This window comes from Manis pentadactyla, chromosome 4 (assembly GCF_030020395.1).
Source record: "Manis pentadactyla isolate mManPen7 chromosome 4, mManPen7.hap1, whole genome shotgun sequence".
NCBI classification, from domain to species: domain Eukaryota; kingdom Metazoa; phylum Chordata; class Mammalia; order Pholidota; family Manidae; genus Manis; species Manis pentadactyla.
The window spans coordinates 97,592,702-97,618,032 of record NC_080022.1 but is presented as its reverse complement, the minus strand read 5'-3'; the positions used below and the strand labels follow the sequence as shown (position 1 = coordinate 97,618,032).

Below are 25,331 nucleotides of genomic sequence, written 5' to 3'. Positions count from 1 at the left end.
ATGTCTCCTCAGCCTGGCCCCAGCTTCCTGAACTCCCAAGCTGACCCCACAGGCGAGGATGGAACTGTTTCACCGTGCCCAGGGCCAAACCCTCCCTGCTAGAGAAGAACCCAGCCCCCAGTCCAGGGGAGGTTACCCAGTGGGAGGTGGCTAGGAAGCTACCCACAAAGCTTCTAAGTTTAGCTGGTTCCAGACCCCTCCCCTCCCCCGCCTCCAAGGCCTGGAGCCAGGCATGACCTCATCCTTTGCTCCAGGACTCCACCCTGCCTACCCCAGGAGGCCCTGGGAGTTCTGCCTTCACAGACTGAAGCAGCCTGGCAAGAAACTCAAGAGAGATGGGACTCCAGGCTCAGAGCCAAGACTGGGGCCAGGAGAGAAAGAGAGGGAGCTGCCAGATGTGTTGAAGCCTGTGGCCTTTATTCATGCCCCCCACTAAAGTATAGCCAGAGACAAGACACCAGCCCAAAGCAGAAACACCAGGGGCCTGGGACTCTGAGTTACACCCTTCAAGTCCCCTACCCTAGACAGTCTCCTGTGAGCCAGAAGTGTATAAAGTGCTGGTGTGATGATCCTCTCAGGAAGGCCAAAGGGATCAAAAGCCCCACCCCTGAGCCAAGGCAGCAGGAGGGAGGACTCTGCTCTGGGAGGGCAGGGCACTGCCCTAGGTTCCCAGGGGGCTGGGAGGTGGGGATGGGGCAGGGTGTGTTGGGGGGCATTGGCAGGGAAAATGCAATGCAGTCCTGGGCCGTAGGGAACTGAAAAAGGGGAGCCTTCAGCATGGAGCCCCAGGAAGGGGGGCCATTTCTGCACCTCTGTGAACAGGGGGGGCAGCAGGAGAGGCCTTGGGGAATCTCAGAGAATGGGACAGCCCCTCCGGCGCTTGTTCTTGCGGACCTGGAGGCCAGCCCGAGTGGCCATCTCAAATACCTCCCGCACCCCCTCCTTGGTCTTGGCTGAGCACTCCAGGTAGCCGAAGGCGCTGATCCTGTTGGCCATATCCCGGCCATCTTCGGATCGTACTGGCTCCTGGGAAGACAAGGTGAGTGCTCAACAGAGGCCCAGTACAGGGGTGCTTCTCCCCACCTCGCCTCACCTGTCCTGGCCCTACACTAAGCACCCAAGCTCCGGCCACCCTGGCTTTGGGGCCAGAGACCCAAGACTTATTTTTACATTCAAACTCTGCATCAGCCCTATATGCTGTGGTACACTTCTCTTATCTGACCTCCCTGCTTTTATTTGCAGTCTTCCAATCCATTCTCTGTGGCTGCCAGAGTAACTCCTAAAATACAGATCTCATGCATCTGTCTCTAGGTTAAAAACTTACCATAATTATCTTTGCAGGATAGTCCATATTCCTTATCTTAGCAGCTTTCTGTAACTCTAATCCTCTGGTGAGAGTCACTTCCCAGGTCCCCAGAAAAGCCAGCTGTCTCACTCTGGGCCTCTCTCCAGTCACTTAAGGCTGGCCCTTGCATATTCACATCACCCACACCTCCCCAGGTGTACTCTGATGGCAATATCTGCATACCCCCACGAAACAGCTATTTTAAGAAGCTGTCTCTGAAGACAGGTATTTTCTTACTCATCTTTAAATAGCCCCAATTCCAAACATAATGGACAACATGAATAAGTTTAAGTGCTAAGTGACCTTGGATAAGTCATTTCATTCTCTGACATATCAGATACTGGACCTGCTGGTTCACCCTCACCAGGGTGCAGACTCCAGGAAGCAGGAGGTGGCACCACTGATTTGGCAAACGCAGGCAGCCTGCAACCCCTCAGGGTGCCCTCCTCCCCAGGGCCCCCAGCTGGCAGCCCCACCTACCTGCTTCATCTTGGCCAGCTCTCTCCTGGTATGCTCATCGTGCCTCAGGTCCTTCTTATTCCCCACTAGGATGATGGGCACGTTGGGGCAGAAGTGCTTCACCTCTGGGGTCCACTTTTCAGGAATGTTTTCTGAACAGACATGTCCCAATAGGTGTTGGTGCCTCCACACAGGCTAGAAAGCTCCCCTGAGGGGGGCCCCTTGTAGGGGAACAGTGGAGTCTTTGGGGCTATTCAGTGTCCCTTTCACAGCTCAAAACTCTTCCCTCTCACAGTGCACCCTCCTCTGAGCCTTCTCAAGAGCCAGAGTTACCACAGTGAAGGAGACTAACAGGCCCCAGAGCCTCAGCCTCTAAAGGTGGCTGAAATGAGCCAGGGCCAGACCTACCTCTGACTGGTTGATGCCAAGGGTTCTCAGTGCCCCCCACCAAACACACACAACACTCCCACCTCACCCAGGCTGTCCGGGCTGTCGATGGAGAAGCACATGAGGATGACATCAGTGTCCGGGTAGGAGAGAGGCCGTAGGCGATCATAGTCTTCCTGTCCTGCTGTGTCCCACAGAGCCAGCTCCACCTGACACACACAGCTAGTGAATAGCTTGCCTAAGGGCTCCAGTCACACACACACCCTCATGCTGCCACCCAGGGGTCCCCTCTGAAACCACCAGTCCTTTAAGGCTCACTGCACATCTACTGAGCAGCTGCTGTGTGCCAGGAATAGTGCTCACAACAAATTAGGGGAGTATTTTAAGAGACATCAGTGCTTGATCTTTGTGTAATTTATAAGTCACCATTGTGGGCACCACTATTTAATCTTCACAAAAATCGTTTGAAGGAGGCCTTACCATTTTCTCACCATTTTGCAGTCAGGGGAGCTTAAGCTCAGAGGCAAAGGGACTGAGCCCAGATCACAGAGACAGTGTGTAGAGAACCCAGAGGTATATCTAGATCTCTTTAGTCTGCAGTTTCACTCCCTAGCTGTTACTGGTTCCAGCAGACAGTGGAGCAAGGACATGGGGAGGTAATGAGTAAGGACAGTCTAGGTTCAAAGTGATGGGCCAGGGTTCCCAGGGTAGATGGGAAGGGGGGGCTCTTTGCCTTCACCTGCTTGCCATCCACCTCTATGTCTGCGATGTAGTTCTCAAAGACAGTAGGGACATAGACCTCTGGGAACTGATCCTTGCTGAAGACGATGAGGAGGCAGGTCTTCCCACAGGCCCCATCCCCCACAATCACCAACTTCTTTCGGATTGCAGCCATGGCTGGGGCTAGCAAAGAAGAGACAAAAAGGATTTTGGGAAAAGCCAGTAAGTCCCAAAACACATCTGGGGCCCCCAAGACCTCCCTGGCAACTGAGGCATCCAGCAAAGGAAGGGAAGAGAGGCAAAGGGGATTGCTCAGGCATGTTCTTGCCAAGAAGCAATTGTTCAGGCAACTGAGCTTGAAATTCCTAATCTCAGGGTCAGGGACAGGTCTCCCCACAGATGAGTTAGAATACAGAAGAGGGTGGAAGAACCACTCACTTTTGGAGCCGAAAACATGAGTTCTGATTTAATCCACTCCCCAGCTGTAGGACCCTGGACACCTAGAGGGGGGTGCTCAAGGATCAGGAACATGTCCAGAAGAGCCCACTTTGATCTACATATGTATCAGGGTTTCAAGACAGACTTCATTGTTACCAGCATTTTGATACTTTTAAAGTTTAATAATCATTCTAGTCCAATCTAGAACACATTGTCCCTCAGTCAGCATAAGACATGCCTGCCCAGTCACACATGAGAAGTCCCTCTCCCAAGACCACAGGCTAGCAGAACCAGCTACCAGATGGGAGGTGGACACAGCAACTATGCTGGGCATATCCCTTGGTCCCAAGAAGCCATGAAGGTAGATGGTGCACTTTCCATTGTGACAAACTACTAAGTAAAGCTTGAATTCAGAATCATGGCAACAGTGACACTCGATGTGGGTCTGTGTGACTCAAGTCTGTTGCCTTTTCTATACTATCACCCCAGAGGCAGGAAAGAAAGCAGAGGGAGGGAAACCCAGACAGTGGCAGCAGCCGGCTGGCTTCCTTGGCCCTCCCCATCCCGGTCCCCAAAGCTCTGAGCCACACAAAGGAGGCTCAGTCCCGGTAGCGCCCACAGCCCGCATTCGGGCAGCCTGCCTTTCCTCCCCACCTTCCTTCTGGGCCTGGCAGCAACACTGGGTCACTCAGCCCCAGGCAGGGGACAATGACCACACTGTCGGGAGCCACACATGCTGCACAGCAGAGTGACCAAGAATAATCCACCAGGGAATCACCTCCACCCACTCCCTGGAACAGCCCCTTCCTCCCTTCTGTCCAGCTCACCCCAAGGCCCTGCCCACCTATCCCTGTGACTCAGGGCAAGGAGTCAGCTTCCTGGGGTTTCCATATGTCCCCCCGCCCCCAACGCACACGGGCGAGCATCTGTGCAGTTCATCACACCTTCCCAGCTTCCCCGCCCCAAGCAGAGCCTCACTTCCTCCTTCCCTGGGGAGAGGAGCTGACCTCCAGCCAGCTGAAGTTCCCAGGCCTCCAGCCTGGAAGGAAGAGAGGGCGGGCTCTGGAACTGAGATGAAGTCGAGGCTGTTGGGAAGGGGGAGGGGGCTAGAGCCTGGGCTGGGAGGAGCCCCCCAGAAAGAGACAAACGAGGGCAGTCCCAGCACCAGCCAGGCAGGGAGCAGTTAAGAAAGGGATGGTAATCTGATCTCTGCCCAAAACCAGGCTTTTTTTCTCAGTCCCACATCCTGTCAAACTGGGCTAAACTCTACTCTCCACATACCACCACCACCTCACAGTACTGCCTTGGTGTGTCTTTTAGGAAGCAAACACTCCAGCCCAAGGCTAGTTCACAACAGTGGGATCCTGTGTGGCTTCTCTCCCCTCCACACACCCATGCACAAAACTGGGATGAGAGGAAATGGATATGAGTCAGAATTTATAGAAGTTGAGAATACACAGCCACTCTCCCCAGCATAGAAGGGGCTCTCCCTGATACCCAAAAGACAGGCAAGAAGGCATGCACCATGCCAGCAGATTTCCTCCAAAAATGGATATCATTTTTCAAAAAGCGAATTGCCTAGAAATTCCTCCCAGGTGACCAACACCCCCCCACCCACTCCCACTAGTTCCACTGGCTTAGCTGTGTGGACACAGGCTCGGGTAGCCCCAATCTGGGACAGGCAATGTCGATGGAGAGCAGTCACCACTGGGGTGAATACCAGTTGCTTAGGCATGAGTATGGCACTGCCCTGCCCCAGCAGGGTGGTTCAGGTGGCACCAGACGGGAGACAGAGGCCAGACCTCCGCGGCAAGGCCCCAGATCAATTAGATGTTCCTTTCAGGCTATGGTTGGGCCAAAAGAACAACTGGCACAGGCCACTAGGCCCAAGGCCAACATGGCAAAGACAACAGTTCCCCAGAGGAACTGCCCCACTGACCCTAACGGGGGGCAACCAAACCCCACACAGGGCCTGGAATCCCTGGGGCCTACACTAAGACAAGAGGTCCTCCCTCTCCTCAATCATTCTCCTGATTTCGACGGCCCAGGGGCCTGCTGAACCCTGCCGACCACCCGCGAGGTCTAGGGAAGGTATCAGATACCTCCTTCTCAACTTTAAAACCAGAAGCCAGGGCGGAACTCAGCCTCGGTCTTCCAGCCCAAAGCCCCAGGATAACCTTTAGCCAGGTTGGGGAGTGTAAGAGGGGGCTGGGAAGGAGGCAATTCTTACACACACACAAGGAGCTGGGTCCTTCCCAATCACCCCTTCCGGAATCTCACCCCAGGCGGGCTCCAGGAACCGTCCCGAGCGGCGTCCAGGCCCCGCCGAGTAGTGGCAGACCCCCTGGTCACACCCCGCCCCTATTCCCGCCATTCCCCAGGCCGGACCGGGGGTAATTCCCACCTCCACTCGGCCCGGACCCACACCCGAGCCAGGTCCACAACGGGCCGCCGGCCTGGGAGCTACGACGTCGGCGCTGGGGCTCCTCCGCAGAGACCCAAGCTGCCCCCTCACCGCTGCCCGGCGGGGCGGGTTCCGGGAAGCCGTCAGGGGAAAGGAAGGGACTCCGGCTCGGACACCAGGAGGCAGCGGCCCGGCGGGGCAGTTCCCGGGAGACCCCAGCCGCAGCCCAGGGAGGGGCCGAGCCGGCCCGACCTCCGCTCAGCCCAGACGCGCGTCCTAGCTCCGGGAAGGCGGCCCGCGCTCGGGCCAAAGCCCATCCCCGGCCGGCGCCCCGAGCTCCGGCTGAGCGGAGGAAGGGGAAAGTGCCCTCCCGAGGACGAGTTCCCGGGACGCCGCGCCGCCGCCCGCCGCTGCCCGCCGCTGCCCCACGGTACCTTCCGCTGCGCCGCCTCCAGCTGCGCAGCCGGTGCCGGAGGCTGAGACTGACCCGAGGGGCCCGCCCCGCCCTCCTTCAGCGCAGCGGCGGGAGGGGCCGGCCCGGCAGGGGGAGGGACTGGCCGCGGGCAGCCCTTGGCTCCGCCCGCCCACCACCCCAGCCCGGGGCCACTGCGGGTCGGCTCCGCCGGTGGCCGGGGGTCGGGGTGGTACCTGGACTGTAGGGGCTGGCGGGACCCCCGAGGACTGCCTCTGCCCCGCCTTCCAGCCCCTAGGGGAGGACCGGAGTCCGGAAAGTTGAGAGGTGCTCAGGGTGGAGTCAGGAAAGGGCCGCTGCTGCCCTCCCGTGGCCAGCCAGTCACCCGCGCCTACACCACCTGAGACCTCGCGGGAGGCGGGACTGGAAACCTGCGCCCGCCCTGTGCTCCTGCAATCATTTCGAAGTACAGCCCAACATCATTCCCTTGCCTTGGAGGACCTTTCAGAACCTTTGAGACTCAGACCACCGTTCCACTTCACAATTCCCTTCCTTCTCCCTACCTGGAATCTCCAGTCCAGTCCAGTTCCTACCTACCCCTCAAAGGGCACTCCTGGAAATCCTTCTGGATACGGCGCTGGGAATTGAGTTCCCGCCCCAACAGCATTATTTCTGTGCTACTAGGGACATTTAGCGCAGTCTGATTTACCGCTTGGAATTATTTACCTGCAAGTGTATCTCCCTCCGAGCAAGGTGGCTGAGGAGGTGAATGGGGGATCAGGAAGTCTACCAACATTTTATTAGTTTGTGCTGGGCACACTGTGTAGCTGAGCCCTTTTAATACTCATCACGGATCCTTTGGGTTAAGTACACCCATCCCCTTTCGCCTATAAGGAAACTGAGGCTCAGGGAATTTAAGTGGCTTGCCCAAATTTTTGTGATTTGTGTGTGACAGTGAGAACTCAGGTCTGTGGCTCCATAGCTGGTGCTCTTTCCCTGCTATCCCTGTTTCTTCATCCTGACCCTTCCCACTCCTAGCACAGTGTGTGGCCCATAATAGGTTTTCAACAAATATTTGCTGAATGAATGAATGTTAGAAATCATGCAGACTTTAACGATCTGAAATGTAACCCACACATTTGATAAATGAGGAAACTGAGGTCCAGAGCAGTTTGGTTCCTCAGGCTTTTTACCTCATTCCATAAACATTTAGTGAATGAACTGAGAGCTATGTGCTCAGTTCAGATCCATTTCTGCCTTCAAAGAACTTACAGCCTAAATTTGGAATATAGACAATTAATTGAAAGATAGCTAAGTTATTGAATAACCCTTATTACATATACGTTTGTACATGAACTACCTTAGTCCTTACAATAACTTTACTGTTATCTCCATTTTACTGAGAAGAAAATTGAGGCTCACGAAGGTTACAGAGCTAGTGTTGGGTCTGGCACCAGGACTCCAACGGCAGGACTCTAGAGCCACTGCTCTTAACTGTTACTCCATACCAACTCCTAATATAGACACTTACAGTACAGGAGGCATTCGCTGTACTGGGGGCATGCATGGATGGGCTGTGGGATACCCAGCCCTGAAGGACAGGTGAAGTGTTCAAGACAAGGTGATGTGCAGATTTTAAATGAGCTAGAGCTACAACAGGCCCACAGTTACCAGAACCCTGGGAGCATGGTGGTGGTGGTGAAAGATAGGACTGGAGAAGGAAGCAGTGGCCAGGCCATGAAGGTCCTTATATGCTGTGCTCAAGAGCTGAGTGTTGATTTTGGAGATGTTCTCTCGGGATTCACACTGTGGAAAGGTCACCTTACATGTTATGTCCCTAGATATTGGGAGAAACAGGGGAGTGGCTTAGACAGAGTTAGGAGACTAATGTTGTAAAGAACTACGGTAGTGAAGGGTAGGGATGGAGATAAGTGGACAAATATGAAATATATTTTGAAATATATAATCAACAATATTTGGTGATTGTTCAGCTTGATGGGGAAGAGACAGAAGCCTAAGGTGACCAACTCTAAGATGTCTAACTTGAGCAGCTGAGCTGGTGCCCACTGAGATGACGAACCAGAAGGAACGTGTTTCAGGGGAAATGAATTCAGTTTGAGGTATGCTGAGTTGAAGTGCCTATGGGACGTCTAGGAGATGTTCAGGTGACTACTAATGACTAGGACACATTGGTCTAAAGTTCTGGAAAGGTCTGGGTTGGAAGCACTGACATGGAAGATGCCAGCAGATGGATGAAGCCACAGAAGTCGATGAGAACATGTGGAGTGGGGAGAGCAGAGGGCCGAAGAACAAATCTGGGAACACTACATTTTTAGGACTGTTCTGGTGTTCTCTCCACCACCTCAAAGAGCTTTTTCTTACCCTGTGGTTTCTAGTCAAACTAAATAAAGACACACATTTTTATCCATCTGGTTTATTTGCCAATAGCTCTAATTTCAGATCTGACGCCCCTTCTTCTTCTTCAGTTAAATTGCCACTAAAGAAGGTCAGGGAGACAACTTCAGAATTTGGATTGGGAGAGGGGTAAGCATGGAGATGCTGGGATGGTGACGGGAGGGGTGGGGCTGAGTCCCTCAGGAGTAACTGCCTGGCCCTCCCAGGGGAATGACGAAGACTGAGATGTCATCCCCGGAACCCAGCTTGTTGTTGGGGAGACGCCAGCCACGGTCCCGGGGAGTGCCCCGGGCGCCCAGCACCAGAGCTTGGGCCAGAGCTGTGTACCTGCCAGAAACACATGTACACATTCATGAACCAACATGCATATGGAAAGATAGATACAGAGGCCCTTATGTTGGTCCCCAAGCATTGCTTCCCTTTGTCCCTTCCTTCCCCATTGTGATCCCCTCACTGCCATACAACCCCTACCTGCTGGGGTCATTGGGTTCATAGGCTGACAGCACCCTGTCCACAGTGGCAGCTACCTCACAGTCACTGGTGACATCCCACAGCCCATCTGTTCCCAGGACCAGCACATCATCCGGGCAGTGCTCGTACTGTGTCAGGTCATACACTCGCACCTGGTAGAGAAAGAGGTGGAGGGGGAGCTTGTTGACAAGGCACCCTGAAGAAAGCCAGCCTGAGACCCCAAGGGGAGGGAAGGTATGGTTAAGGAAGCCCTCTTACAGCTTACCTCAGGGAAACAGGAGAGGAAAGGCTTGATGGGCAGGGTGGAGCTGCAGACCTTCAGGTTATGGTCCCCCAAGCCCCGGGTCACCCCAATGGTGGCCATCACTCGAGCCTAAAGGAAATGAGGTGGGGGTGCTGCTATACCCTCTCCCAGACTCTGAAAGTGTGGATGCTCCCACCCCTACCCTTGGGTGGAACCCCCACCTCCCTACACGAGTTGTGGTGGGTCCTCCTGCCCTCTCCCACCTCTACCGTGGAGTTTACCTTTTTGCCCTCCCCACAGACCAGAGGAAACCTGAGATCCTCCAGCTCGATGTTTTTGTAGGCCCTGGGGAGAGGGGAGCAGAGGAGGCATCACCCAGGCATCAAAACCCCTCTCCCCTAGAAGCCACACCCCTCACACAAACCCCTAAGAAGGGCCACATCCGTCAACAACCAGTCTGGCCCAGCCTCCAGTTTCCACCTTGCTGCCAGTGAGGGACTGGTTGCGTTGCCATGGGAACGGGCCCCAGCTCTGAGAGAAGTGTTACCTACCAGCCAGTCATGTTCTGGTCCCGGTACAGCATCCTCTGCCCCACCTCCTTGGGCTGAACTCTGCGGGGGAACTCAAGGTGGGTGAATTCACTACCCAGCAGCTCTGGTTTCAGGAAGCCCTGGGGTCAGGAGTAACCAGACAGAGCAGAGGGCCAGGACTATTAGGCTTACATTACACCCCGGTGTATAGATGTTAATTACACAGCACACCCTTACTGGAGCTTACTACGTGGCATGCACTGTTCTCACACTAACATAATCCTCATACAATGCTTAAGGCAGGACCTGTTGGTACAAGGTGGGGAATTGCACAGTTAGTGAAGTACTCAAACCAGGATGCACTTCCAGCAGTCCAGCTGCAGAGCCAGTGTTTTAGAACATTAAACCATACTCCCTCTCATGGGCCTTTGCTGTTCCCTCCCACCATCTCTGACTCCACTTCCTTCCTCAGATGGGGCTCCAGTGGGAGCACTGGGGCAGCCCACACACCTTCCTGCTATGTTCTGCACCACATCAGCCCTGCACTCCACAGTGTGCAGAGCAGCCCTTCCCTCAGGTGCCAGGAAGGAGTTGTCTGTGTGGTATGGGTAGGAGAGTCTCAATACATAGGGTACACAGAGCACAAGACTCACAAGGAATAGGAATAGGGAGTTAAGCTCCTACTTACAAGCAACTGAAGACGCTGGCGCTCAGTCTCTGGGGTGAACTCACGGGACATTGGAATGACTTCACCATTCCGGACAATGATGGCTCTGCCCAAAGTAAGAAAAGATTTGGGGTTGCCTCTTCTCAGCCCCCTTGTGGAAAATTCAAGAAAGGCAAGACCTTTCACACAATGACCCTTAGGATCCCTCACCCAGACTCCCATCTTCCCTCCCCTTGTGGCTATTTCAGGCCCTTCCATGTGTCTTCCTCCTGATCCCTCTAATCTTCAAGTTTTAACACCCGCAACCTCACTCCCTTCTCTCCCCCCATTCCAGAAAGTATGACCCTCTGTAGCCTTTTTCAAAGCCCCCCCCCCTTACCTGCTGTCTCCGGCATTGGCCACATACACCTTGCCTAGCAGGTAAACCACAACCAGTGCACAGCAACCCCCCTCCACTTGGTGGCCACGCCGCTCCCGGGCCATCTGTTCATCCTGCCATGTGAGGAAGGATTAAAGGGGCTGGATGAAGAAGAGGTTCCAGGTACACAAGGCCCTACTCCTGCCGCACCAATCTACAGAAATGAACTGTCCCAGCCAAGCCACAATGGAGGAGGGGAGGGAAGACACAGGTAAAATCGTCTGTCTCTTCCTCTGAACCAATCTTTTCACACCTTCAAAGGTGTTGTGAGTTCTCAGGGTCACCCCCTCAGGCCACCTGACTCCCATACAGAGTTGACTAGAATGTCTGCCTACCAGCCCTTGAGCTGGTAGACCTACTCACCATGAGCTGAAAGGCATTCTCGATGGCTCCCACTACCAGGCTCTCGTGGGTCACTTCCTTCTGTGAAGACCAGCAGGACTGAGGACTAACCAAGTGAGTGGGATCAGAGGAACCCGGGGCCCCTGGAGTAGACGGGAGGCAGAGGGGAGGTGGCGAGGGGTCCTGGAGTATCTCAACCAGGTCCTTTAGCTGCTCCCGGATGTGGCGATGCAGGACCCTGGAGGCCATTTCAGCAGCTCCGCCCCCTGCATGCCCATCAAAGAGGCCCCAGTAGTAGAAGCAGAGTCCCTGGTGGAGGAAAAGTTGGAGATGAGTGTGTGTGTGTGAGATGCAGAGAAGAGCAAGGCTCTGGGCATCCATATAAGCATCACACAGGAAGTCAGAGCTTGGTATTAAAGGAAAATTAGATTTGTTCACTTTTTCACTAAGGGCCTACTATATGTCAGAACGTAAAGCATCAAAAAAGCCAAACTCAGAAGATAAAACATGTAAAAATAAGGGCTGGTAATTAACTAAATCATCCATAAATACATGAGCATCTACAGTTAAAGTGGAAAACTGAACATGCATACTGACACAGTAGAATCTAACTAATCTATGCCAGATAAAGGTTCTGTGCCAGAAGGCAGAAAGCTAGTGAGTTAGGAAGTCGGTCTTACACATATCTCAGATTTAAAACCAGATGCAAGGCTCCTGAGGAGAGGTCAGGAAAGTGGGTGGGGCTTACCTGGCTTTGGTTAGGATCCCTGGGTGCCCCTGAAACACTCCTCCGGCCTTCCACATACACTGCTTCACAGCAAGCCTGGTCCTCATTGTGCCGGCTCTTTCCAGCATTGATGACCCTGCCAGGCCAGAGTGACCACATCAGGTTGGACACCAGACCAGGTCCTGGAATAACCCTCACTTCAGACACACATACCCTCTCTGGCCTGCTGGCCAAGCTGAGAAAGGTCACCGCTACCTGGGATCCAGGCCAGAGGGAGGAGGAAAAGGGAGCCACGTCAAAGGACAACAAGTACTGTTAATGTGTCAGGCCCCACTGCATCATAGAAAGACCAGCAGCAGCCCATGCCTGCCTCAGTTCTCCCATCCCTGGCAAAGGGGGCAACCCTAATGGGGCTGCTGGGGAAGGGGCTGTATAGGGGGTTGCAGGTTTTACTTTCCTGTTTGCCAAGACCTTACATCCCACCCTGAACCCTAATCAACTCTTCTGGTGCCTTGTCCACAGCATCCCACCCTCATGGGCACACCCACCTTTACCCTAAAATCATCCAGTGAAAGTTTCTGCTGCTTTGGCAATGAGGAAGTGCTCCAGCCCAGACCAGGAAAGAGGAATTGAAATAGGGTAGGGGTGGAAGCCCACCTGGATTGCAAAGGAGCCACATAACTACCAACTCTTCCCAAATAGGGAGCTAAAGGAGCTGGTGGTTGGCGCCAGCAACCACCACCTTCAGCGGCCCCATCTCCCTTAATGTCCAGCTTTCCCATCAGATGCATTAAAAATACATGCATCCTAGGAGCAAGGCGGCTGCTCCAGCCTCTTGGGCTGCCCCGGCCGAGGTCCACTTCCTAACCCGGCCAGCGCAAATCCACCGACCGAAGGGTGTTCAAAGGGATCCTCCCGCCTCTCCGGGCGGCCCCCTCCCCCGCCCCTGGGGAAGTCGGCAGCCGCCTGGTGTCGCGGGCTATTTCTGGGTGTGGAGGGGGAGGGGAACGGTAAGAGGGACAGGGAACTGGGGCGCTGGGGTCCGGAAGCTCAGGAGCGAGTCTTTCCAGCAGCCACCTCCTCTATTAAAAGCGACCTCCTCTCCTTGAAACCCCTCCTCCCTTAGCCATTAAACTGCAGGGCAGCGACTGAGAACTGGCCAACTCATCCTTCGCGGGGCCCTCCACCCTCCCGGCTCCGGAGGGGAACAAGGTCCTGAGGCGGCGCGGATGAGGGTAGTCAACGAGCTGGAAGGTCCTGAAGAAGACTGCACCCGACTTGAGGAAGGGCTGGGAGGGGGTGCGGCCCGAAGCCCAGAGGATAGCTAAGGTCTTGGGAAAAGGAGCTCCTGGCGCCAAGCGCGACAAGGGGGACGCATCTCAGCGCCGGGGATGCTAAGATGGGGAAGGGGTTTGTGTGTGGGGGGGTCCCATCCTGGTTAGATTGTTCCCGGGGGCGCTCACTCGGCGTAGCCCGTGCTCCAGGGCAAGCGACGGCCGGTGTCCGGGGGGCTTTGCACAGTCCGGCCAGCATGGTCGTCGGCGCGTCGCAGCCCCCCTGGGCTCAGCTGCAGAAAGGTCGGTCGCGAGAAGCTCGCTCGAGCTTCTACAGTCTTCGCGGGCGCCGCGCTCCCGCTCCCAGTCCTCGCCGGAGGGCTCCGGGGCCCTTCTGAATGGGCGGCGGGTGGCGCCGAGGTCACGTTGGGCAGGTCTGGGGACTTAGGGCGCGTAGGCGGGGCGCCCCCAGAGCTCACCAGGTGCGCCACGGCCGAGCGCACCCGGTTTAGCATGCTGCCTCCCTGCCCCGCCCTCGGCCGTGGCCCCGCCCCGTACAGGCCCCGCCCCCTAGGGCTTGCGGTGGGCGGTGCTGGCTCCTGCCAGCTCTCCTCTGCCATTGGCTCTGGGAGGGCAGGGCCGGTCGCTGGCAAAACTTCCTCCTGCTCTGGGCCGCCCCAGGGACCGCTTAGCAGCTTGGGCCTCTTCCCCGCCAGGTTCGGCTTCGCCCCGCCCCAGTTTCTTTGGGGAAGAAGGGTCTGCCTTCATGGGAAGGTGTCGGAGAGAAGGAAACCCTATTTTAGCCACGCTCTCAATCAGACATCATGTAGAACTTCCCCATTGTGACAGGAAGGTAGTGTCTCCTTGCCCTAGGTCGCTGTGGCCAGCCTGCCCCGAGGGTGAGGATCTGATGTCCTTAGAGAGAAACCAGCCGCCTCTGCGACCTCTGGGTGTGAAGCACCTGGTGTGACAACACCTCCGGCTGGGGCTGCTGGAGTGAGAGTGAGGGCGAGCGAGCTGGTGTGGTGCTGAGGGTGATGAGGGGGTGGGAACAACGCAGGCTGGGGCCCCGCGTCCTGAATTAGGTCGCTGAGGGTAGGTTCCTGGGCTCCTGATGCCGCTGTACGGGCTGAAGACCATCTCTAGATCTGGGAGAGCGGTTGCTGCTCAGACTCCGCTTTTTTTCTCAGAACCCAATTTCCCCCCACATTTAGATCTCCCCTGACCACGGCAGGACTAGTTGATAAGGGTACCAACAACCACCATTTATTGAGGACTTAACCACATAATAGGCCCTCAACAAAGCACTGCCCATTATACTAGGCCATTTATATAGCCCACCACACTTCGAGGTGGGATTTATTTATTTTACCTATGACGTGCCTTTTATTTTACATGATTTGCCCCAAGAGGTCACACAGCCAGTGAGAGATTCACACTCATGTTAGTCGCTGGACTCCCAAACCCAATTCTGTCTTAAGGACCAAGTCAGGATCAGGGAGAAAGGGTTAAGAGGGAGGTGTGATGGCAGAGAAGATCCTGAGGGCTCCTCTTTGCTCTTCCTCCTGCAGGGGCTGAGAGCAGTCCGGCGATGCTGAGCAAGTCCTGTGACTGCCGCCACGCGGCGACAGAGGCCAGGCTAAGCGCCTACCTGAGCCGGGAAGGTGGCAATGACCGGGTACATGAAGAGCTCTGTTACTAAGCCTGGTTTGGGTTTAGTATTGATCGCTAGGCCTCCAGAGACACTTCGACCCCACGCATGGCCCAAATGGGGACAAGGCCCTGCGGCCCTAATGCAAGTCGGGGGTAGCCCTCAAGTCCCACTGGTACCCAGTTCATAACTGATACTCTACCTCAGGGCTCTGCAGGCAGGGTGCTTCCTAACTATCATCTTCTCGCTTTCCAGGCTGAACTGTGGTCTCTTCCTGGGCTAACCAGAAGGGTGACTTTCCTGGTAGCTTCCAAATAAAAATCTCATAATGGTCAGTCAGGTTTTTAGACTTACTGTAATTATACCTGCACTCTTGGCAGAGAGAGCCAGAAAAAAGAGGGCACAAAGGGGGGTGGGGAGGGGGAAGCAGACCCAAAGGCACATAGAGTGGCACAAGCAGACAGGAGGTATAAAGAAAACGCTGCTGTGGGTATTTCCCTGTTTGAGAAAAACTGGAACCAGCTTTCAGATAAATGGCATACACAGCAGCAGCAGGCCAAGGACTGAAGAAAAAAATAACATCTTGGCTATTTTTATTATTCAGTGTTTCTGGGACAGTTTGGTTACCACTTCTCTGTGTCACCCAGCTCCCTAATCCCTGCTCTGCACAGCACCCACCATGGTGTGGCTGCAAGTGGGTACCAGTGCCAGGACCCAGAGACCCCCTAGCTCTGACACCAGATGATCAGCAAGGATGTCAGCAGCCCCCGTTGCCTCCAGGACAGCACCCAGCCACACCCAAATCCCAAGGCTCTCCTTTCTCTGAGCCTCTCACCTACTATTCCTGGCATTATAACACGTGCCTTAGACTGCCCCAGAACTTGGTGAGAAGTCATCACCTCTACTCATCCCTGAGGCAGCAGAAAGTGAGAAAGTTGGGGTGGGGTAGGAAGAAGCAAACCTGTGAGCTAGTCTATGCTGAGAACTGAAACTGCTCCGTGGCTGGCCCTGCCAGGGATGTGTGCAGCCTCAGCTAGGGAGTGGGACTGGGTATCCTCAAGACAGTCCCCTTTATCCCTGGGGCCACAGGCAGTGTCTCAGAGCTCAGAACAGGACTTCTTACCCTTGCCACTCACCTCCCCATTACTCCAACCCCCAAACCTCCCTCCTGTTAAGAAACAAATCCACAGACTACCACCCTTTCCCATTTGTCTAATATTTCCACATCCAAAATCTTACCCTGTAAAGGATTATAAAATTGCAATTACATTGCCATTTTTATAATGAAGAAATTGGGACTCTGGGTCTGGTTCCAAGTTGGGGTCTACACCCCTCACTCATAGGGCCCATTCAGCCTATTTCAGCTCTCCTGCCCACCCCCTCTCCCCTCATACCTCACCCACATCCTTCCCACCCCTGAGGATGCCACTCGGGGTAGAGATCACTTGCTATTCTCTCCTGAATTCTAATATTTTAATAGCAGAAGGCTAACATAATCTAGAAGAACGTTACTGAATACAACTTCGTGCAATAATGGGAATGCTCTATATCTTTTCTGCCCAGTACAGTAGTCCCTAGCTACATAGGGCTGTTAAGCACTTGAAATATGGTGAGTAGAAAAGAGAATCTTAGTTTTTAAATTTAAATCTAAATTTAAATAGCCACATATAATCAGTGGCTCCCGTATAGACAGCGCAGTTCTAGAATCTTCAAGCCTCACAAACTCACACTGAGCCACCACAGCCACCCCGGAAGCCACTAGACCTTGAGAGTTTGGGGCCCTTTCTTGAGTTCCCCAGGCCTGCACCCGGGGGATGTTCGTCGGGAAGGGACCGCGGGCGCGGGGGGTCCTCTCCTCCCTCTTCCTGCCTCGGCCACTAGGGGCAGCTGCGCCCCGGCTGTGCCCGCTGGTCCTGCCTAGCGCTCTGCGCGGGGCCCGGCGCTGTCGGGAGGGAGATGGCGGTCCCAGCGCTGGGCTGGCGAAGCCGCGGCGGCCCGGGCGACGAGGCGGCGGCGGCGGCTGCGCTCTGCCTGGCCTGCTGGCGGCAGCCTCGCAGGGACCCCGGCTGAGCTCTGCCGGGCTGTCCGGGCCGGGCCGGACCCGGAGCTCCGCGTGGCAGAGCTGGGCCCTGACCATCCCATTGTCAGTTTGGTCAGAGTCCCCGACGCCGCAACTCGGTGCGGAGCACAGGAGTACGGACGAGACAGCACCCAAGCTGGCCGCTCCAGCCTGAAGTACGCCTTTAGGAGTCTTAATATCGGGGTCAGAAGCAAGTGGGTCCTACCGTGGGGCAGGTAGGTGCTTGCTGGGGCTGGGGGATCAGAATTTGGAGGAGTGGGCCCTAGTGGGCGTGGGGGAGGTGTAAGGGGGGGAGAAGGGAGGGAAAGGTTGAAGGTTCTCGTGGTTCACAACCTCCACCCCCTGCTGGTGTGCAGGCTGCTAACTCAGCTTCACCGCAGCCTGGATTGGCGTTTGGGGAAACAGTCTGGGAAGCTGAGGCAGGAGTATGGAAGCCAGAGAGGAAATCCCACAAGCTTCGTTTCCACCTCTCTCTGGGGGAAGAAACAGAACGCCCGCCCCACCTCTTTCGGGTCTGAGGGTGCATGGGAGAGATGGGGGAGAGTTGGTAGGAGGCCATGGCTTCTCAGCGAGAAATGGGATGGGGACTGCCTGAGAGAAGACACAGCTGTGTGTGTGATGATCAGAATGAAGGTTCCTGATGGGCACAGGGAAAGGAGAGGTACGTCTGGGAGGCTGGGAAGCTTTCTGCCTATGGAGCACACATCCCCAGGTACCGGCACCACTTCTTCATCTGCCCCTGCCCTTCTCTCTGCTCCTTCTCTCTGGATCTCACTCCAGGGAGCAGGATTCTCGTTCTTCCTGGGCCCCACCATGCTGTCTGCCTCCATTCCACTTCCCTTTGGAGGCTGAGGGAGGAGAGATTTTAGGCAGAAATGGAGAAGCAGCTGGGGCTGGGGCCTCTGAGGCTGAGACCTGGAAGACCCTCGTTCTAGGTCCCTGGAGCAGGAATGGGGTGAAGGTGGTAGAGTTGAGCTAGCTCCATGTAAGTCCAGGAAGTAGGTATGACAGGGGTAGGAGGTGAGGCAGAGAATTCAGGGTTCCAGGGGTCACCCCCAGGTGTATTCTGTCAGATTCTGCTCAGGGAACCCTTCTCTGGCCTTAAGCTCCCTCGCAAGACCAGAGACACCTCCGCACCATCAGCCCTGTTTCACTCTTGGGCCAGAGAAGCCCTCAAGCTACTGTTAGGCTCCCCCCCGACATGTTCCCAGAGTCTTCAAGGACCCCTTTGAATTCCCAGGGCAGAACCCCTGCCCTGGCACCTTGGGGAACAACTTCCAGACTGGGCTGTACTCCCAGCCTACTCCCTTCCCTTCACTTACACCCTCCCTAACCCCCTGAAGGGCTGTAGGCTCCCTTTGTCCCTTGCAACCCCACAAAAATCTTTTCTCCTTGTCTAGGTAGGGTGAGTCTGAGGCAGTCAATGAATAGACAGAAACTGAAAGATCCCAGAAGAGGTGAGTAAGCAGACAGTTGAAGAGGGGGAGGTGGGTGTAGACAGAGATCTGGCACACTATCCAAGAGAGCAGTTGGTCCTGGCATCTGGTTTGGTCACTGGTGTTCCCAGTACTGCGCTAGCACCTGAGGGATCTCCGCAATGCCCCAAGGGGCCAGCAGGGCAGCGGGGGTGGGGGTGGGGGTGTCCAGGCCTCTTCTATTCCTGGGCCGCTCCCAGCTGCTCTGAGCCTCTGCTTCCTTGGGACTCTCTCCACTTATAGCCCGTCCTCTGAGAGAGGTTTGGGAGGCCTGCACCATCAAGGACGGAGGAGAGGGAAAGGGGAAGACAGCAGAAGCAAGACGGTGGCTTTTGGGCTGTGGGCTCTGTCACCCACGTGCCGCCCTGTCTTGGGCAGTTCATTTGACATCTCTTAGCCTCAGTTTCATTTCTTCCTTTTTAAATTTCTATTTGTTTACATCGAGTTGCTAGTACATTCCCCTGGTTCAAAACCCACAAAATAAAAGAGTAATAAAGAGAAAAATAAGTCTCCCTTTTACCTCTGTCTCTCAGCTTCTTTGTGACAACTAATGTTATTACTTTTTGTGTTTCACATTTCCCAGAGTTAGCTCACACATATTTGAGCAACATATATAATCCCTCCCTTTTACACATTTTATATACACCATTCTACACTTTGCTTTTTTCTCCTTATTGGTGAATTGTCGTTAAAGATCATTTACATGCCTCAGTACATAAAGCATTTCCTCATTCTTTTTCACAGCTGCATGGATGTGACTGCATTTGTACAGATGTTCCTATTGTATTTAGCCAGTCCTTTATTAATGGTTGTCTTAGGTTGTGTCTAGGCTTTTTGAGTATCAGTTTGCTCATCTGTAAAACAGGTACAAATAATCCTACTTTGTAGGGAGGGAGTTGTGAAGGATGCAAGAGTGTGTATGTGAGGCACCCAGGTCAAGGGCTCAAAAAATGGGAGTCTTTATTATTGTTCCTCCTGCGTCACAGTCCTCCATGGGACCATGTCTGTTCATCTTTTAAGACCCCTCTTAAGCGTCATCTCCTTCACAAAGCTTCCCATTCTTTTCCTAGCAGGACAGTCTCCCTTCCTGAACCCTTTTCTGCTGTAGCATTCACCACTCCCTACAGTCAGTTTGTGCCAGGCTGAGAGCTGCCTGGGGATAACGTGTGCATCCTACCCATCTCTGTGTGTCTCAGAGCACACGGCACAGAGGTGCTTCGCTGGGCGCTGGGGGAGTTCCTGCCCAGAGTCAAGCAGGGTGTGTGCTTCTCTCTGCAGGATGCGTGAGAGGGCCTCTTGGAACTGGAGCATAGGCAGCTGGCTGCTGCCACTTGGCCTGGCCTGGCTATGGAGCCCCCTGACCTCGGCTTCCTTGCAGCCTCCAACTCCCACAGGTTTGGGGGAGGTGGCAGGGCCTGGGGAGGGAGTTTCCTAGGATACCTGTAGAGCAGACACCACCCCACCTGGTTGCAGAGCAGGCAGATCTCCAAGGGAGAGTAAAAGATTCTAGGGGTTCTGGCTCTTCCTCTGTTCTTCATCCCGAAAACTCTGCCTGCTCTGCTATTTCACCCTAGAGAAAGCCCAGGCAGACCCATTACTCACTTTCCCTCCCAGGCTGGAAGGTGTTCTGCAGGGAGACAGGCCCTTGGTGGGGGCTTAAGTCTAGCCTCCTGGCCTAATTCTGTGGTATCCTTCTGGGATGGCTAAAGCCTGTGTAAGCAGATGATCCTCCCCACACATTGTAAGCCCCAGGGGCCCTTGCCCTAACCCAGAGGAAGCAGGGGAGGGGGTTAGGTGTGGGATTCCATTCTTTCTTCTGCCCAAGGGCCAGGCTCTGCCAAAGGGTGATGAGTGTGGCCTCACTGGGGAAGAAGAAAGGACAGGAACACTGAAGCAGCAGGACAATTTCATCTGTGTTTACTTCCTCACAATTGGAAATCTCTTCCACACCCCTCCCCTCGACTGGGAGAAGCACCTGGAGGACAGCCTGGGCAGGAGGGCAGGGAGCAGGGCTGCAGGCCTGGGCTGGGCACCTGACTTTGTGTGGGCCCCCTCAGTCCTTGTGAAGCAGGGCACCTGCGAGGTGGTCGCTGCTCATCGCTGCTGCAACCAGAACCGTGTTGAGGAGCGCTCCCGGACTGTCAAATGCTCTTGCTTTTCTGGCCAGGTGGCAGGCACCACACGGGCAAGGCCCTCCTGCATGGAAGGTGAGTGAGAGGCCAGACCTGGCAGGGAGAGCCTGATAGACAGATAAGAAAGCCTGTCTAGACCTGGCCATCTGCTGGGGTACAATTTCATACCCATCTCAGGGCTTTCCTAATCAGAGCCTCAAATGATGGGTAGCCACCAGGGGGAAGGAGGGCAGGCGTGACCACCCCCTCTTGTAGACAGGAAGGGCTCCCGTGTGTCCCCACAGCCAGGCACGGACACAGGCACATGCGCCCACTCAGATCCTCTCACACCTTCTGCCTCACTCATGCCCCACATTAACTGCTTCACCTGCTGCTCCTCCCCAGACCTCTTCCACACACCCTCCGCTCAGTTTCAGGCAGCCTTTCCCATCCCCTCACATGGACTTTGTGGGCCCCCTCCCTGCGTTCCTTCACACCACCCCCCTTCCAGGCCTACCCAGGCTCACCTCCTGCTCACGTAGCAGTGCTATAAATGTGCCTGCTTATGCACTCTTGGTTTGTGGGATCCTCCAAACGGCTTACACACTTGCTCACACACACTAAGTGGGAATGTTTAAGACTGTGCCTGTCTGCTAATGACTCGGTGGCCCAACCCAAGGGTTGCCTTAGAGACAGACCCCCTGCCCTCACCCCATGCTGTCTGGTGAGATGGAGGGTAATGGGGTGAGGTTGTGTGCCCTAGCCTCAGCCTGAGTGCTACCTTTCTGGGCAGCCCGGAGTAGGGGAAAGACCAGGGGAGCCAGTGATGTGTGGAAAGCTGCACTTCATTCAGCAAAAAAAAAAACCCTTGACTGCCACCTGCATTCACAGAGGGCTTGAGCCACCCTCACCGCCTCCTGCTCCCACAGCCTCCATCATCCTGCAGAAGTGGTGGTGTCACATGGAGCCCTGCATGCCTGGGGAGGACTGTAAAGTGCTCCCGGACCTGTCGGGGTGGAGCTGCAGCAGCAGACACAAAGTCAAAACCACCAAGGTACCCAGGGATGGCACTTCAACCCCCAATTGTACCCCTTCGCCAGGAGCCCTGGCGGGCTAGGATGTCTGTGTCCCAAGGTGAGATCTGTGAGCCATGCGGGCACATCCCCAGGCATTCCCCGAGGTCCGTCTTGACTCTGGGGCCTGGAGTTAGGGCCTCTGGATTTGAAATGTGATGTCTTTCTGAGCAAATTCCTGGTGCTGCATATGCCTTGGTTTCCTCCTCTGCCTGCAGTGAGTCAGCCTCCCAGAAGATGTCAGAGCCGTGTGGACAAAGTAGAGAAATGAGGGAATTATCTAGATAATTCAAAGGAGTAGCTCTCCTGTAGCCACTTTGCCTGCCCCCACACATCCCCGGTTAACTCCCTGTGGCTTCACACCTGTCTTCCCAGTGGAATCGTCCTACTGTGCCTGCACCCGAGAGGGTTATCATTTTCATGGTTTGTAGCCCACACCACAGAATAAGGGGTAATTAAAATTTTATCAAACTTGTTAGCAGTTCCATGTGTGTCATGGTTAATCAGTTGTATCGCTCTGTCATCACCATTTGTACAGATGAGTGACACTGGGGCACACCGGAATCTGCCTTCTGCCCTCTGCCCTCCCTTCACACCACCACACATAGCAAACAAGCAAGGAAGGGTGGCCTTTGGAGTTCTGAAGAGAACAACATTTTCATGGAGCACAGAACAGAAGGAGCTACAGCAAGAAAAAGCATGGCTGGATATAAAGCAGAGCTTTCTATATGCAGGTAGGCAAGGGAAACAGCCATTCTGAGTATATTTAGGACTAGGAGAGAATGAGACCCAGCACAGAGTTTGTGACATTTGTTACTATTTTATAGTTTTGAGCTGGCAGCAATGACGTCTACCTGACCTGCATCTCCTGGGGAGTCATAAGGGTGCTGGGATGGGACAGGCACTCCCTTCTCTAACCTTCGCATCCCTTGCTCTCTAGGTTACGTAATAGCTCTAGGTTACACGATAGCTCTTGGGGTCATGGCCCGGACAGGACAGCTTGCCTCAGCCATGGACTATGGAGCGCCAAGAAGGGTATCCAGTTAAAGCCAGCAAACATGGAGACTCACTTACCCAGACACACGCCTCTGCAAAGTGGAGCATCACTGTTTCCAGGGCCATTTCAGTTGAGCTGCTCAGTGGATATGGACAGCTGTCCAGCCACATACCTAGTGTTGTGCTGGGTTCTCCTGGGTGACACAGAAGGTCAAGATACAATTCCTGCCCTTAAGGAATGTCCAGTCAAGTTGGAGAGTCGATGAAGATAGTTTAGATTAAAGCGTGTGATGCCAGACTGTGGCTCTGGTCATATGCTCTGGGCATTTGGGGATTTGAAGATGAGACCCTCACAGCTCTTCAGCTACTCTCTGGCCATGGTACAAAGACAAGAGGTCACATTCACTTCTCACTGCTCTGTCTTTCGCTTCAATCTGGAACCCAGCAAGCTGCTAACGTGTTGAAGGAGAACAGTTGCTCTTATGTCAGACCAGCTGCATCTCATTTGGATGGGACTGGATTAACCTGGGGAAGGAAAGTGCAGATGAAACCAAACAATTTCCCAGAGAAGTTTCTGCAGAGGCGTGGACTGGTTTGGGCTATTTATTGGGTACAGGATGGATGGACCTTCAGATCACCCCCATCCAAGCACCTCAGGTTTGTCTTTTGTTTGTTTGTTTGCTTGTTTTAACAGCTGAGGAAACAGAGTCCCAGAGAGGTGAGGTGATTTGCCTAAGGTCTCACAACCTGGGCTCCCAGGTCTCTCAAACTGCTAACCTTTCACTTTGCCTGGATATGGGATTGCAGCCTGGGCTTTCCATGTTGTTTTTATTTCAAGAACAGGAACCTGCAAAGAACTTGCTGGACAGCAGCAACATTTTTCTCAGGAGGTGCTAGAACAGGAACTCCTACCAAGGTCACTGTTTTCCTAGCTGAAATAATCCAGAATACATGGACACCGGGATGTGAGGCCACTGGGTCTCCACTTTGCCCCAAAAAATTCCAAACAGGCTCGTGGCAGCCCAGAGGTCACTCAGCCCATTGCCATGGCTGGGCACTCTGAGCTAGCAGCCCCACTGTGTGCTGTGGCCCAGCTCTTCCAGAGTCCTTATGCTGTAATTCCAGAGGCTCTGGCTCCAAGAGAGGGTCCAGGGCTGGTCAGGGTCCACTGCCTTCAAAGGCCCTACTGGGCAGGAGAGGAATCCCTACTGGGCTGGATTGACCTCTGTCCAGGATTGAGGGTTGGTACATTCAGGCTGACACACAGGCTTCAAGGACTCAGAGACATGGGCTATTTGGATACCTCATCAGTAAGGGAATTACAGCCTCAGCGACAGCTGGAACCAGCTATTGTCTTGCCAATGGGTTTCAGCCCTGGGCAAGTTCACTATGGATTCAATGTGACCAAAGAAATTGACAGCAAAACATTCTTGGGGTGAAAGGGTTATACCCAACTTTATTTCCAGGTGGCAGGTCAGTCACTAGAATCCCATTCACTCAAAGCAAGTCTGCATGCAGCAAGCTGGTCTCTGTCTCTGGGCTCCTCTGTCTGTACAGCATCCTCTGGGCCTCTGTCCTCGGTGCTGCCATCGCTCCAGCCTCTGCTCTGCTCTCCTGCAATCTTGCAGCTGTGCCACCGTGTTGTGCCCAGAGCACTGGGCGGAGCTCTTTATATAGAGTCAATAGCCATGTATTGCCCACAGGTGTGCAGTGAGCTGGTCAACCAGGGCCAGTTGAGGATCCTGGCCACAGGAACTCTCATTTTATCCACAACTGGGATTTCCAGGATTGCAGCATGTAGTGGGAGCCTTGAAGAGAGGAGTGTCAGCAGAGACCAACTTGGACCATGCTGAATTTTGACCCTCAGAGAAGATAAATCATATGATGGGTTGAGGCTGCCCTGCCCATCCTTCCCTTACAGTAGGACCAAGACTGTTTCCCCCACTCTAGGGTTTATCTTCTTGGTTTTGGTTTGGTTTGGTTTTGATAATGGGGTAAATGATGCCAGTTTATCACTAGACTATAAATCAGAGCTAACAATTTTGAATCTCTGTACATAGTGGGGTCACAGTGTAGGGTAGTCTAGGAGCAGGTCAAAGGAGCATCACCTCCTGCAAGACTGGGGTATGGATTAAGGGGTTGGCAGACTTTCTGGAAAGGACCAGATAGTAAATATTTTAGGCTTTGGGGGAGGTCACGTAAGGTCTCTTTGTTGTTTTGTTTTGTTTTTTTAGAAAAAAAACTTCTAAAAATGTGAAAACAATTCTTAGCTCAAGGACTGTACCAAACCAGCTCCCAGACCATTTTTGGAAGGATGCCAACACCAGGGAACCTTTGAGACAGGCTTGGGACTGTCCCCCACCCCTGACCTGTACTCCTATGCTGCCTTTGGTGCAGCCAGAACCTGAACATGAGGGCTGGGTGGGTTTTGTTTTCATTGTAATGCTCCTTGAGAGCTTGGTAAGTGAATTATTCAGGCTACAAATGAGACAGCTTTCTCAGAGTCAGACGATAAGAGCTTGGTCTCCTGGAGGCCAGCTTGGTCCCCTGGAGGGCTTGCCCACTCCCTCCTCACCCACTTAGATTGCCCAAGAGGGAGGGGGAGGGCCCCAGCCCCCTGCCTGTTCGCTGCATTCAAAGCCGCTGGACTATGAACTTGGAGGTAAACCCGTGAGAGTGGGGATGATGCTGT

The 25,331-nt window shown here is 54.3% G+C and overlaps 3 protein-coding genes across 7 annotated transcripts; 1 reads left to right on the top strand and 2 right to left on the bottom strand.

The window, feature by feature from the left end:
* Window positions 1–396: 396 nt before the first annotated feature.
* Window positions 397–6,342, bottom strand: RHOC (ras homolog family member C). 3 transcript variants are annotated; one of them, XM_036921538.2, is made up of 5 exons: window positions 6,188–6,342; window positions 2,931–3,094; window positions 2,280–2,400; window positions 1,826–1,956; window positions 397–1,026 (listed from the first exon to the last, which is right to left on the bottom strand). In XM_036921538.2, exons 2-5 carry the CDS (start codon window positions 3,084–3,086, stop codon window positions 853–855), a joined length of 582 nt encoding a protein of 193 aa, XP_036777433.1. In that variant the 5' UTR covers window positions 3,087–3,094; window positions 6,188–6,342; the 3' UTR covers window positions 397–852. The 3 variants fall into 3 exon arrangements, with proteins under 3 accessions (XP_036777433.1, XP_036777434.1, XP_057356521.1); XM_036921539.2 differs by lacking the exon at window positions 6,188–6,342 and adding an exon at window positions 5,754–6,151; XM_057500538.1 differs by lacking the exon at window positions 6,188–6,342 and adding an exon at window positions 3,350–3,372.
* Window positions 6,343–8,589: 2,247 nt separating this feature from the next.
* PPM1J (protein phosphatase, Mg2+/Mn2+ dependent 1J) lies at window positions 8,590–13,789 on the bottom strand. Of its 3 annotated transcripts, none has more exons than XM_036921515.2 (10): window positions 13,443–13,789; window positions 12,001–12,115; window positions 11,274–11,561; window positions 10,872–10,984; window positions 10,514–10,598; window positions 9,847–9,965; window positions 9,577–9,640; window positions 9,317–9,424; window positions 9,052–9,203; window positions 8,590–8,907 (listed from the first exon to the last, which is right to left on the bottom strand). In XM_036921515.2, the coding sequence occupies exons 1-10, from the start codon at window positions 13,766–13,768 to the stop codon at window positions 8,760–8,762; spliced, it is 1,518 nt and encodes a 505-aa protein (XP_036777410.2). In that variant the 5' UTR covers window positions 13,769–13,789; the 3' UTR covers window positions 8,590–8,759. The 3 variants fall into 3 exon arrangements, with proteins under 3 accessions (XP_036777410.2, XP_036777411.2, XP_036777412.1); XM_036921516.2 differs by having other exon boundaries at window positions 9,108–9,203; XM_036921517.2 differs by lacking the exon at window positions 13,443–13,789 and adding an exon at window positions 12,637–12,867.
* Window positions 13,790–19,806: 6,017 nt separating this feature from the next.
* Window positions 19,807–24,106, top strand: TAFA3 (TAFA chemokine like family member 3). Its single transcript, XM_057499463.1, has 4 exons — window positions 19,807–19,853; window positions 20,206–20,666; window positions 21,500–21,624; window positions 22,602–24,106. Exons 1-4 carry the CDS (start codon window positions 19,807–19,809, stop codon window positions 22,611–22,613), a joined length of 645 nt encoding a protein of 214 aa, XP_057355446.1. The 3' UTR covers window positions 22,614–24,106.
* Window positions 24,107–25,331: the final 1,225 nt, after the last annotated feature.